This window comes from Malaclemys terrapin, chromosome 5 (genome assembly GCF_027887155.1).
Source record: "Malaclemys terrapin pileata isolate rMalTer1 chromosome 5, rMalTer1.hap1, whole genome shotgun sequence".
Classification (NCBI taxonomy): Eukaryota; Metazoa; Chordata; order Testudines; family Emydidae; genus Malaclemys; species Malaclemys terrapin.
In genome coordinates this window covers 112933887-112952568 of record NC_071509.1, presented here as the reverse complement: position 1 = coordinate 112952568, position 18682 = coordinate 112933887, and the positions used below count along the sequence as shown (strand labels likewise).

At 40.3% G+C, this 18682-nt stretch overlaps 1 protein-coding gene across 1 annotated transcript in view; it reads left to right on the top strand.

Annotated features, from left to right (window-relative positions):
• The window catches only part of DKK2 (dickkopf WNT signaling pathway inhibitor 2), a 62717-nt gene extending 53982 nt beyond the window's left edge, over window positions 1-8735 (top strand). The window contains exons 2-4 of the mRNA XM_054031064.1: window positions 2129-2279; window positions 3549-3698; window positions 4272-8735. Of these exons, the coding sequence (XP_053887039.1) occupies window positions 2129-2279; window positions 3549-3698; window positions 4272-4522 (552 nt within the window). The 3' untranslated portion in view covers window positions 4523-8735. The remainder of the gene's footprint in view (window positions 1-2128; window positions 2280-3548; window positions 3699-4271) is intronic.
• Window positions 8736-18682: the final 9947 nt, after the last annotated feature.

The following is an 18682-nucleotide window of genomic DNA, read 5'->3' as shown; positions in this document are numbered from 1 at the left end:
ACCAAAGGAAAAGATTTTCCCTGGTCCTTGAGTAGGAAAGTGGACACAAAGGATCCCTTTACTTTCCTCTGCAATTCCCATGGAGAGGCAATGGACAGTTGCAGTTCCTGTGCTCAAGAAGCATGATACAGAGTCCACTCAGGTCAAGTTGGAGTTTTCCATGACTTAATAGGCACTGGATTATATCCAGTAAGCCCAGAGATTGCTCTCCTCATATATCCCTGAAAACAAGTGCTTGGAGATAAGAAGGGGGCCATGGCTCCATCCCCCTCGTTGCAGCAGCTTGTAGAGCTAGATATGCTAATTGCATACTTTTCCTGCATGCTGAGAGCTCAGAGTGGGATTGTGCTCCCTGATATTCCTAGGTATGCACTGAAAGTCAAGCCAGATTGGTTTAGGGAATCAGATGCCCCATACGGTTTAGGGAAATCAGATATCCCATTCGGTAAGGAGTAGGATGAGGAAGCTCCTGGTTAAATGCATCCCCCTCATTTAAATTACCAAATTCCAGTCAGCCCCCCAAGCACCTTCTCTCCCTCCACTATCCATGAAGCAGCAGTGTCAGCTTCTGAGGCATCTACAAAGGAGAAGGAGTAAATGCCACTGAGTGAAGACTGGTAAATTCAAATGTTCAAAAATAGCCAAGTGTTTATTTGTTATTACTACATGTTCATATGTGAGAAAATGGCCTTTTTAAATACTGCACATTATGCAGGGAGCGAATTCTTTGATTGGGAAATGGGCTTTGGGGATGTCTACACTGATGTTTGCAGCTCAGGTAGGCGTAATTGAGCTAGCTGTAATCTACCTAGTATGGTAAACAAATAATTGCGTTAATCATTTGGACTGTTTTCAGTGTAAATTTTGGGGGGGGAGAATTATTTCAAAAATTCCTCAACATTTTTTGACAGTTGTTGGGAAACTATTTTTTCTCTCAGCACTAGTTCTGAGAGACATGTTAATATCCCAAATCCAAAAAGTTAAATAGAAAACTAAATAAAACATTGAATATAATTTTAAAGCACGTGTGTGGAAAGTCTTGAATTAATTAATGTGAGATAACATAACAGTATATATTTGCTTGTGTAAGTAGTGCATATTAAATTATCCTTTCAATCAGATACAGCAGTGATGCACAATGACAGCTGCTTGGGAGCCAGTGGTAGGATTTCTGGAATGGGCCAGGGTCCTTATATGGGTCTCATGGAAGCATTATGTCTGATCTGGAAGGACAGAGCTTCTTTTTCTCTCTCCTTAGGGCCATATTCTGCTATTCTCACATGAAAAAGTGTCAAAGAGAGGTCTTAGTGGAAGAGAATTATGGTTTTGATGAGTACAGGAGTGTTCCATGTGTTCCTTCCTTAGTGGCAGTCAGGCTAGGAGGATGTTGATACTATTTGCTTTCAAAGTATCCCCTGATAGGTGTCAGTGGGAGCAGTGTGCATGCAAAAGAAGAATTTGTACCAATGTAGGAGTATTCAGTGTAAATATCATGAGCTTATGGGAAAGGTCTCTTCATCCATGTTCTTGACCATGACTTTGGAACCTTTCAAAGTAAAGATGCCACCGAAGTATTTAGCCCAGATTTTAGATAAGATCCAGTGTAGAGGACACTTTGAGAGTTTTACTCTCTTTCAGGTGGTCTCCACCAAAGATAAAACTGCTTATTCCTTACTTTGGATTACTGAGGTTTTATGTATTAATTACAGGCCTCAATAATTTGGAATACATTAAAAAACACAGGCCAGATTCTCTCTTGCACCAAGATATGCTTGTTCTAAGAAGGAATAAGGCTACTAAGGAGCTGGGGTTATGGCTTCCTGTTTCTTAAGTTGCCACAGCTCCAACATCAGTTAGATAGGCTGCTCTAACTTATAAAAGCTGGCCATAGGTCCCTGAATGACCATATGCCAGCTGTAAATTGCCATAGAGAAGCACACCTTCATTTCACCCCCTTTTAGCCCCTTCTTGGATCTGATAAATTCTTCCCCCTTTCCCCCCCTCCTCCTGAACATACCTCTCACATTTAGTTTTTCTTGCTTTGGTTTCGCTAATATGATGTGAACTATATGAATTAAGAATTATTGTGCATTACTACTTTATTTTAAATCCTTTTTTTCTTGAGCAGGCATACCCTTGCACTAATGATAAAGAATGTGAAGTTGGGAGATACTGCCATAGTCCCCATCAAGCTACTTCTGCCTGCATGATCTGCAGAAGGAAAAAGAAGCGTTGCCATAGAGACGGCATGTGCTGCCCTGGGAACCGCTGTAACAATGGTACTTAAGCACTCTTCTTGTTTTCCTTTTATATATGACAATGACTGGTCTAATAGCATATATTGACAACATATGTAAGCAGAGGACATGTGTAGTAGTAGTTCCTTCTTCAGACCAGTAGGAAACATCTCAAAAAACTTATAACAACACAGGGCTTGTATAAATATGTCATATTCTTTCTTCCTTGTGATTAGAAGAGATTCCGTGATTTTGCTCTGCTAGTAATACATGATTTTCAAAACTGTGTGGGCAACTGTATGCCGTGTTTGGGTGCAGTTATTTTGATTGCATGCTCAAACTGTATTTGTATGTGGCAATAGGAAGTTCGATGCATAACTAGCCATTTAGAGTTTGGTCATGCAGTGACTGGTCAGATTCACGACTCTTATGTTAATGCAGTGCTGTTGTGTTTCACACTAATACAATGTCAAACACAGCAGGGGAATGTTTACTATTTTTTTAAATCCCCCTTTTCATTGAATTTTCTGTGATGTCATAGTACATTTCTATTCATTTAAGGTATTGTGAACCATCTCTCTGCCATCTTTTAGATTTTTAGGTTTTTTTAGATTTTTAGGTTTTTTTTTTAACAAAACCTATATTTCATGACTAAACTATGGGTGGCTGAAAGATTACTTAAAATATGGATTAATTCACTGATTCAATAGCAAACTGGATAATCATTCTTTTTCAGTAAATGTAAAGAAGCAAAATCATCCGTGGTGTTAGTCCACTAAAACAATGCCTTGGAAGTTATAATGTATTCTTGTTATTGTTTATATTGCTGATGCCCCACCTGAGATTGGAGATCCTGTGGTACGAGGATTTGGAGTCCCTGCTCCAAAATGCCTGGAATCCAAATAAACAAGACAGACATATGGTGGGAGGGGAAATACACAGGCACAGAGGGGGGAGGGATAGCTCAGTGGTTTGAGCATGGGCCTGCTAAACCCAGGGTTGTGAGCTCAATCCTTGAGGGGGCCACTTAGGGATCTGCAGCAAAATCAGTACTTGGTCCTGCTAGTGAAGGCAGGGGGCTGGACTCAATGACCTTTCAAGGTCCCTTCCAGTTCTAGGAGATGGGACATCTCCGTTAATTTAAATTTAGAGAGGTGAAGTGATTTGCTCAAGGTCATTAGCAGAGCCGTGAATAGAACCCAGGCCTCCTGAATTTCAGTTCAGTGCCCTATTGACTGGACAACACTGTCTCTCAGCCTCTACCTCAGCCTTCTAATAGGCCTTCCCGTTTCTAACATCTCATTCCCATAGGTATTTGCATACCAGTAACTGAAAGCATCCTTACTCCACACATCCCTGCTCTGGAAGGACCACGCAACAAGAAAAATGGTCTTTATTCTAGCAAGGACTTGGGATGGCAGAATCTAGGGAGACCACAGTCCAAGCTGTCTCACATAAAAGGTAGGATTGCTTTTGCAATATAGTCCAGTTCATTCACCTCGCTGTAGAAAGACAAGATACTGCAACGCAGACCAGGCTGACTTACAGTAATCTGCTATGAAATGTTGGGAGGTCTGGAATTGTCATCATCTGTATATCTCAGGAATTCACAGACCACAAACGATATTATACCAATTTGCTTGTATATGTCAGTCATAGCCTCTGTGCTCCGAATAGCATTTGTTCCTTTACTGTAAGCCATGTGTCAGATGTAGGTGGGAAAGTGTATTCTCCATTTGTGTAATCTGTGCAGGCCGCATCTTACTTATCTTGTAATGATCATGCAATATGTAACACATGCCTTTGTGACCGTGAGGCTTCATTAGTTTAATTTCTCCTTATCAGGCCTTACAGTAGATTGTATTGATATCCTCCTTGCACCTCTCTAACTCCCCCCAGGCCTTGGTGTTTATGTACTTCAAATACCTGCCGATGAGTATCATATCCTCTGTTTCTTAGTCAACATTGAGCCAGACCATTCTGAATCTATACTTTCTGTCTCAGGCACTGAAATATTTTGTTTGCTTTTCTTAGGGCATGAAGGAGACCCCTGCTTACGATCATCAGACTGCATTGAGGGGTACTGCTGTGCTCGCCATTTCTGGACCAAAATTTGCAAACCTGTGTTGCATCAGGGAGAGGTGTGTACCAAACAGCGCAAGAAAGGCTCTCACGGCTTGGAGATTTTCCAGCGATGTGACTGTGCTAAAGGGCTGTCTTGCAAAGTATGGAAAGATGCCACTTATTCTTCTAAATCAAGACTTCATGTATGTCAGAAAATCTGAATGAGGATTGGAAAAATGTTACTAACAGACTGTGAATTTGTGTATTTGGATTGCAGCGTGGTCGGAAATGAGGATTGTAAATAAACACAGAATGGTTAAAGTAATGATTGTGGTAGGAATAGAAATCACCCCAAACTGCATTTGTTTTGAACAGGAGGTGAATGCGATGGCGGCTGGAGTTTTTCCATTATGCAACTTCTTTGTGTAAATAATTTCGACAGTTTGTGGAAAATGCTATTATAAAAAAGCACAATGGAAATTATTGACATTTATCAAGCTGCATGGTCCCCTGACTTTTCAAGCATTCAGTGTTAGGGGTGGGATAGGTTTCCATCATGGTAATAGACTGTTAAATAGATTGTATACAGCATGTTCCAACACAAAGCAGTGCTTTACAGGAAGACTTTTTCTGTCAACACATTATTGGCTACTAAAATATTAGCGATAAATCGCAGCTGTTAGAGATGGGAATAAAAGTTACTGTGAATGTCCAAACACCTTGTTAATCAGGGCTGTCACTTGAAAAAGGGAAGCACTCCTGCAGGGCAAGAGTGCTGGATTTTGCAGGCCCCAGTGGGAGTGGCAAAATCTCACCACACAGTGATTTCAAAACACCAGTGGCAGTTCTTCTGATCAGAGGCATTTAAACAGGGTTTTTTTTTGTTTAAAATATATATATAATTCTATAAATATTTAAACTGAAATGCCTTAATCGGTTCATCAGTTACTATAATTAATAGCTTGAATTTGTCTCGGTATACTGCTAGAATACATGGGCTGAGCAGATAAAGCAAAATATGTGCATGATGCGTCCAGAATGATACCCATTCAGTTGCTCATAGACCTACTAAATATAGTTTTTTGTCAGAACATGCTTGCATTATGGATAGTTCCATAAAGGTGATATTTTGAAAAGTTATGAACATCTGAATATGGAAGGTTATAACAGAAATTGTTTTGCAACCTTAACTATAAGAGATGCTACCTGCATCTGCTACAATTAGGTTGTATGCTAATAAATTAAAAGTTTTATACTATAACAGTAACAATAGGCTGTTAGTGTAAATCTGGTTCTTCCATGATTTGGAGAAGCTAAAATGGATTGGATTCACCTTGCACAGTCAGCAAAAAAATTAAAAAGTTGACTTTTGCAAGCATCTCATCGCCTCTCCTAAAGAACAGACAGTGACATGTGATGCTATCATCTATGACATGCTGCGAGCCATCATGTGATGTGACACAACAGCTCAGACTGAAAAGAGAACAGGTTCTGGTTGAATGCATGCTAAAAGTTTGGATATTGTTGTGAACAGTGGATTCACATTGACTACAGTGGGTAAAGAAATCTGTTAACATAACTACCCTGTTCGTGAACTGGCTAAAACGAAGGATGTCCACCATCTGACTTCTCTCTTAATGTCTTTACACCTCCTCTTACTTTGCTCACTTATTTTAAAGAATGTTATCTGTGTAAACGTAAGTAAAGAGACTGGAATTTCTTTTTAAAACCTCTGATTATATAATTAACTTACTGAAATATCTGTTTCCACATTTTATAAGACAATGGCTCTCCCCTTTGCTTAATCAGTTCCAAACAGCTTGTGTACAGCAGAGTAGTGTACTTTAATTGTGAAGACCAACTTTGGCCTTTTCTCCCCCTCTCCCTTTATGGCACCTTTCCCCACCCTTGCATTTCTGCACCAGTGCCTTTTGTACAAATAGTGGTTCATATACATCTTCTGACTCAAACTTTCTTACTGGAAATCAGATCTGAACTATGCTTCCTGTATCTCTGATAAGAATCTAAATTCCAACGTATATACCGGATTAAAGAGAATGATTTATAGGATAATATTTTTCATATGCAAGCCAGTTTTTATTGTTATAAAGGGAATGGTATGTAGAGATAGGCTCTCGTATTCCTTAAAAAGTGATGATCCGATTCCAATCTCACTGTCACAAGTGCTGCATTACTGCAACTCCAGTGACTTCAATGGAATTACTTCAGTGCAACTGAGAACAGAAATAAAGTCTGGAAAGTGAATCATTTCAGCAGAACAACTGAAATACAGAGGTCAATTCTGAAACCCTTTCTTACACCATAACAGCACATGCATTAAAGATCAGTCTCACTGACTTCAGTGTGTCTACTCGATGTAAGTAGGGGGTTGCAGAATTGGCCCCCCTAGTGATTTGCATCTTACATCCTGACTTCTGCATAACCTCCCCTTCTCCGCACAAAACTTAGTATTTGGAGTAATTTATTTACAGGAAATTTTTAATGAGATGTATTTTCTTATAGAGATATTTCTTACAAAAAGCTTTGTAGCAGAATATATGTGCTGCCTGATGACTTTGTAATTTAGAAAAATAATGTATAATAAGATGAAATATATTAAATGTCCTTTTTCCCAAAAATATTTACCCACATTCCTTGCCTGCTATTTAAGTGTAGGTCTTCACTGAATAGGGTGGATTGGAAGATGTACTCAGTATTGCCAAAACATCATGAATCGGGCCCCAAAATATGTAGACTGGCTTAAAAATCATTAGATATTTTTAACAATTGGGATTCTTTTGAGTTGTCAGCTGGTTTCTGGATTTATAGGGTGCATTTGTTTCATATTTTCATATTATTTTACAGCACTAAGAGAGCTAGAAACTTTTTTTAAAGCTGAGGTTTTCAGGCAGACTCTTGACTGCTGGAGTTAAAAAAAAACACACAAGAAAAAAAGCCTACCAAATATTATGAAACTTTCAATAAAATCACAAGAGTTGGCAACACTGTATACTACAGGCTGGATGCTGAAGTCAATAGGAGTTTTGCCATTTACTTTAATACACATGCCTAAAGAACAAAAAAACATTTATTTTAGCTGCTCATTCAAGAAGCAGAAATTTCTACTTTTCAATTAATGGTATCTGTTCACTGATATGTGGTGTATATGCAACTGAGAGGAGAATTTGCCCCATAAGCTATCAAGAATAACTCCTTTTTAAATAAAAATATCCCCATCTGCATGCGAATAATATTCAGAGTCTAGGAAATCGAATAGAACAGCTGTTCAGATACCCAATGATCACCGTGGTAAGAGAACACAGATAGAAAATAGCCAGAGATTGTACTCAAACAATATAGCATATTGATATTAATCACAGCATGATTATTCTTGAAAACCTGTGAGGAAAAAAGTAGAGAAAACTGACATTTACCAAGGAAACTTCTGTTTCAGCAAAAAAACCCATTTTCCATCAAAAATTTTTGTTGGATATTTTTTTTTAACCAGCTCTAGTCAGTAGATGAGGCTGGGAGAAGGGAAAAAAAATTCCTCAACAGTTTTGCTCTTTCTGTTAATGGCCATTGTCAGAGTTGCTGAGCAGCGGCATATTTCCTCTCATCCTCCTAGTGCCCTCTCACTGCTCTGCCAGTCAGCGGCTTACCTGCTCAGTGCAGCATAGTAGGAGATGAGAGAGGCATAGGAAGTGATTGAAGGAAGGAGGGACAGGACCAAGGTGATCAGATGCTTGGAGTATGGATTCCGCTGCTGACACTCCCTACACAAAGGCCTAAGGACAGGGGAGAAAGGGAGCTGCTCCTGTTGCAAGGAATGTGCAGAAGAGAATCTGCTGCGTGAGATCCCTGCAGATTACCCGTAAGGGTTTACAATACAAGAAGAATGGAGTGGGATGGAAGTAAAGCCTAGAGCAGGGAACTAGGATTTTCTGGGTGGGAGGCACAAACTAGGAAAAATTCTTTTAAAAAATGTCAAGTCAACTCTGCCCCCGGCCATTTCCCCCGGGTGTTGCTTTCTTGCCTCGACAAACCTCTGTGTTTCTACAGGTTGTGGATGTGTCAAAACTTTTCAGAAAAACATTCAGTTTGAGCAGAGTTAGCATAGACAACAGCCTGTTGGTGGCCTAGGATTCCCAGTCCACCTCCTTTTGCTGAAAGGCAGCTGCAAAGGAAGGAAGAGAAGAAAGCAGGAGGTGACTGCTGCTGCGCTGCAGAACTCCATCTGTTCCCTTAGCTATTACTCTGAGCACCACTGCTGTGACTGACCCTGATGGATCTGCAACATAGAGTGGATCTCATTGGAAACTTGTTTATGCTGGCAGTTCTGTGTTATTTTTGGAGCTGCTATTGTTATTGCACAAGTGTCAATGACTTATTTACAAATGTCTGGTACAAATAAAGTCTTTGTTTTGTACAGTACCAGCTTGCTCTATGACTGTTTCGAAGTAGTTTGGTGCATGATACATTTCCTAAAGTGGAGGAATGAATCTTCATGTAGAAATTAACATTTTTAAATATACCAAGATCATTTTTAAAGAAAAAGACAATTTAGAAACTTAGATGCTAGCAAAAAATCCCCCACCGCATAATTAACATAAAAATACTTTTCAAAATGATAGGCAGATTACAGATGTTAGCCCTGGGCTCCTGGGTACACCTGGAACACACATTCCCCTTTCTTATTGTCAAAGCGGCTCAAGCGGTAATTAACAAACCAAAAATGTTATGAATTTAGGCCCCCTTTGTTTTCTGGTAATCAATTCACAAAGCCTTTCTGAGATTGCATATGTTTTTCATCCATTTTTGCTGACTTATTTGGGCTAGTGGTTTTTAGACTGTGGATGGTTTGCAAACTGATTGGTTCACGACAACTAACCAGAAATCACAAATTGTGAATAACGTGGTACTGGTTCCACTCCCTAACTGAGTGACTGACATTTTCACAGGAGAATAATAAATGTAAACAGTCATGAATAACACACTATATACACAACACAAATACATTCACGAATGCCAATGACTGGTGAAATATTTGGAAATAACAGCCCCATGAGTGGTGGCAAATTCAGATCAAGCCATCTAGTTGCAAATATGTTTAAACCTCTTTTCCCCATTATTTGAGCAGTTCTAGCTATTGTAGTAATATAGTTATATTTAAGATGGAATAAAAAAATTCAATGTATGTGCTTTAAAAATGTGTTCAGTCAGTTTGTTGGGGGGAAGATGAAAAGTGGCTGAATTTTAACCTTTCAAATATGGCATGCAGCTAGCCAATTGTCAGGGAGGAAGAGTTGCTTTGCATAGTCCAATAAACTAGAGGTTTAAGCCATTTACAAGTTATTATTGTTTGAAAGTCAGTGCTGATTACCATTGCTACTGAATATAATGGCCCTGCCTTTAAACTGAGTGAAGATGGGTGTTCATACAAAAAGTGATGTAAAGACAACAAATCCTATAACTTCACTAAAGACAATGAAATTACACTAATTTTTTTTGGTGTAATTCAGTGGACAATTAAATAAGCATATGTGCTCTAACAGAGGTTTTCCTTAGGTAGAAGTCTGTATCTTTGGAGCAGGAAAGTCTGATTTCTGTCCCCTTACTGCCATGAAGTTCTGAGTGACCACAACATGCATCATACTGACAATCTTGACCTATGGATTTGTCAGGTTGTTTTTAGTTTCAACACACTTCTGGACTTTCTTGTTCTGTCCAGGGTTGAAAATGGGAGCACTAAAATAGCATGAGCAAGGCTGTTCTCATAGTACTGACAGGAAGTAGAATCTTAGTACAACGATTCCCATTGGCAAGCCTGTTTTCATGAGATTTCCAGCTCAAAATTTTCATTCAGAAGGTTCAGATACTTTAGAGAAGTATCCAGAATTCTGGGTATTTATCCAAATCAAACTCCTACCATCAAACCTTTTGAGGTTCGCCTATCACAAAGCCTCTACAGGATATGCATTGTTGTACAATTTTGAATATATATGCAGCATAGTATGCCTCCAAAACCTGAAAGTTAAAACATATATAATGCTGGTAGTAAAAGTTAGAATTGACAGGCAACCATTTGGCAACCTGAACTAGTATTGTTTTCACAGTCAGTGCATAATTTATCCATTCAAGGAAAAAAATACACCCCAGTGTAAACAGGCACAACTCTAGCACAACCTAACCCCAGTTCTTGAGTGAAACCTAAACTACACAAACATTCCAACACCATCTGTATATATTCTGTACTTTAGTATACCATTTGTTATCTACAACTAATGCACTTTGCCTTTTGTGTGTTTGTGGGGGTGTGACTATTTCTTGAGGCAATACGTCTCATGACACCATAAATCTGTGTTTGTGATATCATAATTTCTGTGCCGGGAATGATTTTGGTACCACCATCAGGGAAATAATTTATTTGAACAAGCAAACAGAAGGAGGCTCTTAATGAAGAGATTTTTCGGTACATACAAATATTTAAATACATTAATAATAGATTTAATAGGTTTAAAAATGTTTTTTGAAGAATTATTAAAACTCATGCTTCAAGGCTTCAGCCAATCTAATATAAGGTGTTAAGATTCATAGAAGGCAAATTATCCCACAACTGCATACTGTAGGGTTTCTTGCATGTTCTTCTGAAGCATTTGGTGCTGGCCACAGATAGAGAGGATATTGGACTAGATGGAACTTGTGTCTGACCCAATATGGCAATTCATATGTCCTATGTACTCTGTGGCAAGCTGTAAGGATCTAAATTATAGAGCAGGGGTGGCCAAACAGTGACTCCTGAGCCGCATGTGGCTCTTTTACAGTTGAAGTGCAGGTCACGGAGCCCTGCATGCCCCCCCATTCTCCATCTACCAGACTGTGTTGGGGGGAGCTTGGGGCTTCTGCCCTGCGGCGGAATGATGGGGCTTCAGCCCCGGGGGAGGCACCTGTCGGGACTCGGGGTGCACCTGCTGGGGCTTGGGACTTCAGTAGGAGCAGGGTTGAAACCTAGAGACCCCGCTTTCCTCAGGGCAGAATCCCCGAGCCCCAGTACCTTGCCACAGAATCCCCGAGCCCCAGTACCTTGCCACAGGGCAGAAGTCCGAAGACCCAGCTGGTGCACCCTGCTCTTAAACTTCTGAAGATTATTGTATATGGCTCGGAGGGTCAGTAAGTTTGGCCACCCCTGGTCTAGAGCAATATCCCCCTGGTTTTTGTTTCACCTCAGTGCAGCAAACTGAAAATGAGATGATGGCTTTGCATTTATTGAATTAAATATGAAAAGGAATGATACAAGTTGTACCTATCAATTGTTATTTATTTTCATATTACATTCCAGTTATACTACAATGTCCCCCAGTTTTCATTGTGTCAGATTTTTTTTCAACTAGAACATGTAACCACTGTATGGGGTGCCCCACACCCATCCCTTAAGGGGTTAAAGGTGGCTAGGTAGGCCCTTTAACCACTTAAGCTGCACCTGGAGGAGGAGCCAGGGAGCAACTAATTAAAGGATTAAGCTCATCTGGGCAGGACCAGGCAGAGCTTGTAAAAAACAGATAGCTGAGGGCAGACAGGGGCTGTAGGAAGAGATCTGCAATTACTCTGTGGCTAGGGAGAGTAGGTGCAGGAAGCAGTCCATGAAAACAACAACAACAACAACAACAACAGCAAGGGGAGGATAGTGCAGACCTTAGTTGCTGGTTGTGGGGTCCCTGGGCTGGAACTTGGAGAAGAGGGTGGGCCCAAGATCCCCTAACAGCTAGTGGAGAAGTAGCACCATTAAGAGGCAGTGAATTGGAAGCCTGTTTGGAATTGCTGGTACAGAAAGACTTTGGAACACAATCCCCACCATCAGAAGGGGAAAACTGCAGTGACCTAGCTGGAAGCAAGGCTGAGCTATGAAGACTGGGGCTGAGCCTTCTGAGGGAAAGAGACCGAGTGAGCACCTGTAAGAAGGGGCATAAAACTGACCAACCTACTCCCCAGCTGTGGCTATAAGGGGAGAGTTTCTGGTGGTGAGTAGGACTCCTTGTTATAGAAATTGCTAGAAGGGGAGCAGGAGGTTTTGAAAGCAGTGTAGGGAACATTCTGGTCTGCTCAGATCTTTGGGAGTTTGTGCCAAATACATTCAATGCTAAAGTGATCAGCAGTGAAATACTCATGTTAGCATTGTTGTCATTTAAATTCACTGTAGAGACAGTGAGTTGAGTGCTGTAGTTCATAGCTCTCTCAGAACTAAAGCTGCTAAAAAATCAGAGACTATTTTGCAGGTATCTTTTTAAAAAATTAGTTTTCTATTTTATTTTTTAAAATATCATTTCATAGGCTTTGACTTTTATTTAAAATTTAACCAGCTCTCTTGGTTGAAAAATACATTTTAAATTAAAAATTCTTTGGGTCCACCTCTGGTTTTTATTTGTTTTTTTTTTTTTTGGTCAAAATAGAGTTTTGGAACAAAAAATTGATTGAAAATTTTGAAATTCTGTAAGTTTCCTCCAGCTGTATTCAAAACTATTGTTTCAGACTGCATGCAGACTTAGGGAGACAGCATTGGTTTATGCTTTGTTTCATATTTTTAAGGTTACCATCACAAGCACTAGAAACCACTTTTGAAAACAAAAAAATTAGGTTCTGGAGCATAACTCTGCTGCAATGAATGGATTCTAATTCTAGGAAAAACCTGGTGTCTATATATTACACTTAGTGCTACTAGGAGTTGAAGTTTGTACTGCAATGTTACAGTAGTTATTTTTCAAATGTTTCAGGAAATGAATATTATTTGTGAGGGAGTGGAAGGAAAAGGTAGATGCATTGAAAGGAGTCTGTTCTAAGAAGTGTAAGGGGCATCATGAGCAGGAAAGTGGGGAAAATATTATGCAGGAATAACGGCACTGTGATGCAAATAAGTTGTAATAACAAACACAAGGCAGACACTGCTACGTATGGAGTGGTATCATTCTATTAATCTCTTCACAAAGACACAGTGGCCAGATTCTCAAGGTACTTAGGTGCTGCTCTGCTCAGCACTGCAATGTTTTCCCCCTAGGTGGCCTGCCAGTTAGTGCAATCCTCATCCCAGAGCTAGGCAGTCAGGATTCCTAATTCATGGGAATAGTTAGAAGCCTAAGAAAGGGATCCTCAAAGCCAACAAGCTGAGCAGGGAGCCAGCTAAGCCACCAGGAGAGAGGCAGAGAGAAGAGAGGCCTAGGGTACGTCTATACTTGCCTCCGGGTTCGGCGGTAAGCAATCGGTCTTCTGGGATCAATTGATCGCGTCTTGTCTAGACGGGGGAGCCTGCCTGCCGCGTGTGGACCCGCGGTAAGTACCATGTAGTTCAAACTAAGATGCTTCGACTTCAGCTACGTTATTCACGTAGCTGAAGTTGCGTATCTTAGTTCGAATTGGGGGGTTATGGTGGACCAGCCCTTAGTCACTAAGTGGCTGACCTCGTATGCCAGGCTGACAGGCCTGAGAGAGGCACCTCAGCCACAAACCCTCTTCTGGAATTGGGCACCTAAACCAGGTCAGCCACTTAAGTTGCCTGTGCCCTAAAACTCTTTCTCCTGCTGCTGTTCAATACCTCTCTCTATCATCCTACATTTCCCATGACCCCAGATATCTCTTGTGCATGTGCTGTGTTACCCCGCACCCCCATCTACTAGTGACTTGCATCCACCCTCCTGCTGCAGAGACTGACAGGTCTCAGGTCTGAGCCATACTCAGAGTACCTATAGGATTGGGCCCCACTGGGGAGATAAGCATTCCCCGCACCTAGTTTGAGAATCCCACTTCAGGCCCTCTGGGGCTTTGGTTTGAGTTAGGATTCCAAACAGCTCAAATAGCTGTTGAACTGGAGCTGGCAACTGTCCACTGGCAGAAACTTTGGTCCCTGCGGGGACTTACCTACCTACATGGTTAAGCAGCAGCGGAGTGACAGTTTTTTGAAAATGTCAGTGGCACCTAAATACTTCTGAGGAGCTGGGCCTGTGTCCTTGTCTCTTAGTAAAACAAAGAGCAGGAACCTCATACTTCTGATTTAAAGGAGGGCCTGATCCACAGCCCGCTGGGGTCAATAAAAAGACTTTGTTCAGTGACTTAACTTGGATAACCCATTGGAGCCCTAAATATCTTACACACCACACAACTGGAAAATGAAGTAGAGAGATGGTGATAATCCTTCAATCAAACAGTAAAGGAGGCAAAACACTGATTGGTAGAACCACTGACTACTTTATTTTGGCTATATGTAGCCTTAACAGTAACATTTTCAGGTGTATCCCACAGTCTCACTTGACAGCAGTTAACTGTCAGTTAACAGAAATCCTACTAGTTGCCTTTGCCTATCCTGTGAAACCAGATGCCTTTGGTATAGCTTGGATTACAAAATGCTCCTAAAGCAATATGGTAATTTAAATTACATTTTGCAGACAGGCGAGGTGAATATGCAGTAGACAGAGATCTCAGTCAGCATTTTTTAAAATAAATGATTCATGACAGTCATATGCTAAAGATGTTTTTCAGTTTCAAGTTTTAATCTATTGCGTGGGAAATGCAGCAGTCTAACTCAGACCTGTTGAATGGAGACCATGAGGATGTGAATTAAAAATTGTCTGTCACAAGGGGGGTGGGGACAGATGCATACTTGGCTGGCTGGCCAAGCGTGGAGCAGGAGTTAATTAATCTGCCTAGATTTCTTTCTTAAAGAAGGGAGAAGGAATATAGCTCTTTGTCAACTTAATTTTCAGTCTCTGACCTTTCACCTGAAGCACCCTGGTTTGAATCCAGCATCAACCAAAGGGACTGGAACTTATTCTGATGATGTGACAGTAACATTTTCTACATGTGCTGAGTTTGGCAGTATTGGCTTCAGTCCCAAAGAACTAGAGCACAAATCAACTTTGGTCCAACTGGCAGTATTTGCTCTCTCAAAAAGAGGCCCCATATGGAAATAAACCAAAGAGAACTTTTTTTTTCCCCCTATTGACACGTAGGCTCTCCAAGGGCTTGGTAACACACCAATGAAGTTAATGAGAGCTTTGCCATTGACCTCAATAGGAGTAGGATCAAACCCAAGTAAAGTGGCAAGATGCATTGTGGCAAGGTGTGTGGGGAAGCCTGTAGTGTTCTGCACTCCACTCGACCTGTGACAGGAGGAGGATGGACACTTTTAGCCTTATCAAAGCTTAAAACAAGCTTTCAGAAACACAACATTTATCACCTGGCAAAGCAGAATGATTTCATTTGTGGCCACCACAACACAGTCCACAAGGAGATGTGATGAATAAGCTGAGATATTCTGTTCAGCAGACCTGTTGACTTTTCATATGTGGGAAGAGTGAACTGTTCTAGTGTTAGAAATTATGCATCTGCATGTTTCCAGACAGCCTGCTGTAATATCCTCTAACCCATGATGATACAATTTCAGCACAATGCCCTAGAGGCTTGATGCACAAGATCCTGGTTATGTTAAACCAACTCTCACATTTGATACCCTGCATGCCAGGCTGAAGATTTACCACGTGCTCATAGTGGCTATGAAAGAAAGTGTGTCTATTGCCGCTTCTTTCACGAAGTTTTGCAACTTAGGAAATCACTAAATGCTATGAACTATTTGAGTGAGATTTTCAAAACTAACCTCCATTTGGCACACACACATTCAGGGCACATTGCATTATGGCCTTTGAGCCTAGGTTGGGGGTCATACATTTCCAGGGGTGCTATTTCTATCAATCACTTCTCTTCAGCCCATCACTGTAATATCTGAGTGCCTTCCACAGAGAACTGATAGCAGTCGCTAGAAGACTTTATGGACTTTCTAGCACTTTTTCCTTTTTGAAATAAAATCTCTGCTTGGGAATAGGATTTTAATGTTATTAATTTACTTTTAATTTTTTTCAGATTTTTTTTTGCGGCAATTTCTTTTCTTGTTGGTTGGCTGGGGGCTTGGGGCTGAAGGGGAAGTCTGGTGTGAGAGTGTCATTCTTGCAGTATAAAGCCAATTTGCCTATTCTCCTCCTGAAACTTTGTTTCTTGTATTTCTTCAAGTTCTGCACTTTGGGACAAACTCCGCTCCCAGTTATGCTCAGGCAGTTTCATGGCACTCCATGCAGTTGTCTCTAGCACTGGTTCTCAACCATGGGCACATGTACCCCTGGGAGTACACAGAGGTCTTCTGGGGTTTCAGCAACTCATCTAGACATTTGCCTAGTTTTACAACAGGCTACGTAAAAAGCACTTGCACAGTCAGTACAAACTAAAATTTTATACAGACAATCCCGTGTTTATTCTGCTCTATATACTATACACTGACATGTAAGTACAATATTTATATTCCAGTCTATTTACTTCATAATTATATGGTAAAAAGGAGAAAGTAAGCAATTTTTCAGTAATAGTGTGCTGTGACACTTGTATTTTTATGTCTGTGTAAGCAAGTAGTTTTTAAGTGAGGTGAAACTTGAGGGCACGAAAGACAAATCAGACTCCTGAAAGGGATACTGTAGTCTGGAAAGGTTGAGAGCCACTGGTCTATGGTATAAGAGCAGACTTTGGATATGTCTAAACTGCAGTTGGGAGGGGTGATTCTCAGCTCAGGTAGATATAAAGATAGTAGTGTGGCTGGTGGCTCAGGCTAACTACCCAAGTACAATCCTGCCCAACCCCATATCTCATACTGCCTGGATCACCACCCATGCCACCATAACCATACTACTGTTTTTAGTTCACTACTTCAAGCAGAGCTCGTGCATGTATGTCTACGTGAGCTGGATATCACACCTCTCAGCTGCAGTGTAGACATACCCTTTGTCCTGTGTGTACAACCTAGTTTAGAGGGCTTCTGTTTATTCAGTGGATTAACCAAATCTTCCAAACTGGGGGGAGGGTTACAATTTCTGTGACCCCTAGTAACAATTCCTGAAAGACTTTTAAATGCCCGTTAAAATCTATAATTTCCCAGGATCAGATCTAGTGCTAGCATTCTTCATTTTTGATCAGCCATGCCAACTTGCTGTCAGTGATGAGAGAACTTTTCCCCACAAAATCCTTTTAGTAAATCTAAATTCTTCCACCATGAAGACATAGATATAAATTTGCCCTGTAGTACTTTTACCCATAAAGAACAGTTATCATTTCTCGCATCACATTTTTGTCCTGCAGTAGAATGCTATTCACTAATCATGTCCGTGTACTTGGTTTAGGGAGATCAAAGGAGGAATTCCATAATGAGTGCTTGATTAAAGAGTGTAATTTAACCTATTTTGTAATCAGTTTTATTTTGGGGGAGGTATTGTCTAGTAAAAATAAATGCATTCTAGAATGACTGGTAGTAAAATGGAATAAGACGAGACTGAAATTGTTTGCTAGTTTCCAGGCATTGCATGTGCCTTTCATCTCCTTCAATACACTGGAGATGCTTACAGAAGAAACAGATCTACAGTATCTTCTGAGTACATGATGTGGTTCAAAATATCCTCCAACAAATAGCACAGCACAAACAGTTTCAACAAATTCAAATGAAATCGAGCTTGCATATAACATAGCAAGGGTTATGTCCCCAATTTCTCCCATAACTTAACTAGCTTTCCTTATGTATTTGAATAAGCTGTTGACCTTGTTTGAATTTGGAATTCTAGGAAGAGAAACTTCTCCAGAGCAACCTGATTTCAAATATTACTGCTCCTTTGCTGCAAAATGAGCTGCTTAACAGACACAATTTAATTTAGGGCCAGATTTTCAGAAGTGCTCAGCTCCTGCTCCAAAAATGCCATGCTCTGTGAATGACAATGTGAATCTGGCCATTTGATTTAGGTCTTTAAATGAGATCTGGCTGGAGCTGAGCTTTTCTGAAAATCTGGCCTTTAAGCTTTTGTTCTTTCCCTTTAATAAGGCGATCCAGCCATTTTATTAAACAAGATACCCCTATAATTGATTGTGGTTGTCCATGACAGAGACTTTTTGTAACTGTTTTGAATTTGTCTAAATGCTGATATACTAATGTAGTGGGTAAACAAAGCCATCCATCTAACTTAAAAAATGCTCATTTCTCTTATGATGAAAGCATGAGTTGCCAATGCATACAAGCAGAGTAACAAAATGTAATATGTAACATGGATAAGAAAATCAAAATAGAATGTCACACGGTATCGCACTGGGTTTCAAAAGCAATCTACTAGCAGTCGATACATGAAAAAAGGAATAAAAGCAACCAATGAATGGCTTCATCTAAAGGCTATTAAAGTCAATGGGAGTCCAAAAGGCTTTGGATCAAACAACAAAAACAAACTACAGTAATTGAAAAGAAAGATAATATTTATTAGAGGTCCATATGATAAAGCACCAACTTGTAGCTTGACTACCCCCCGGTAATGAGGCCATCT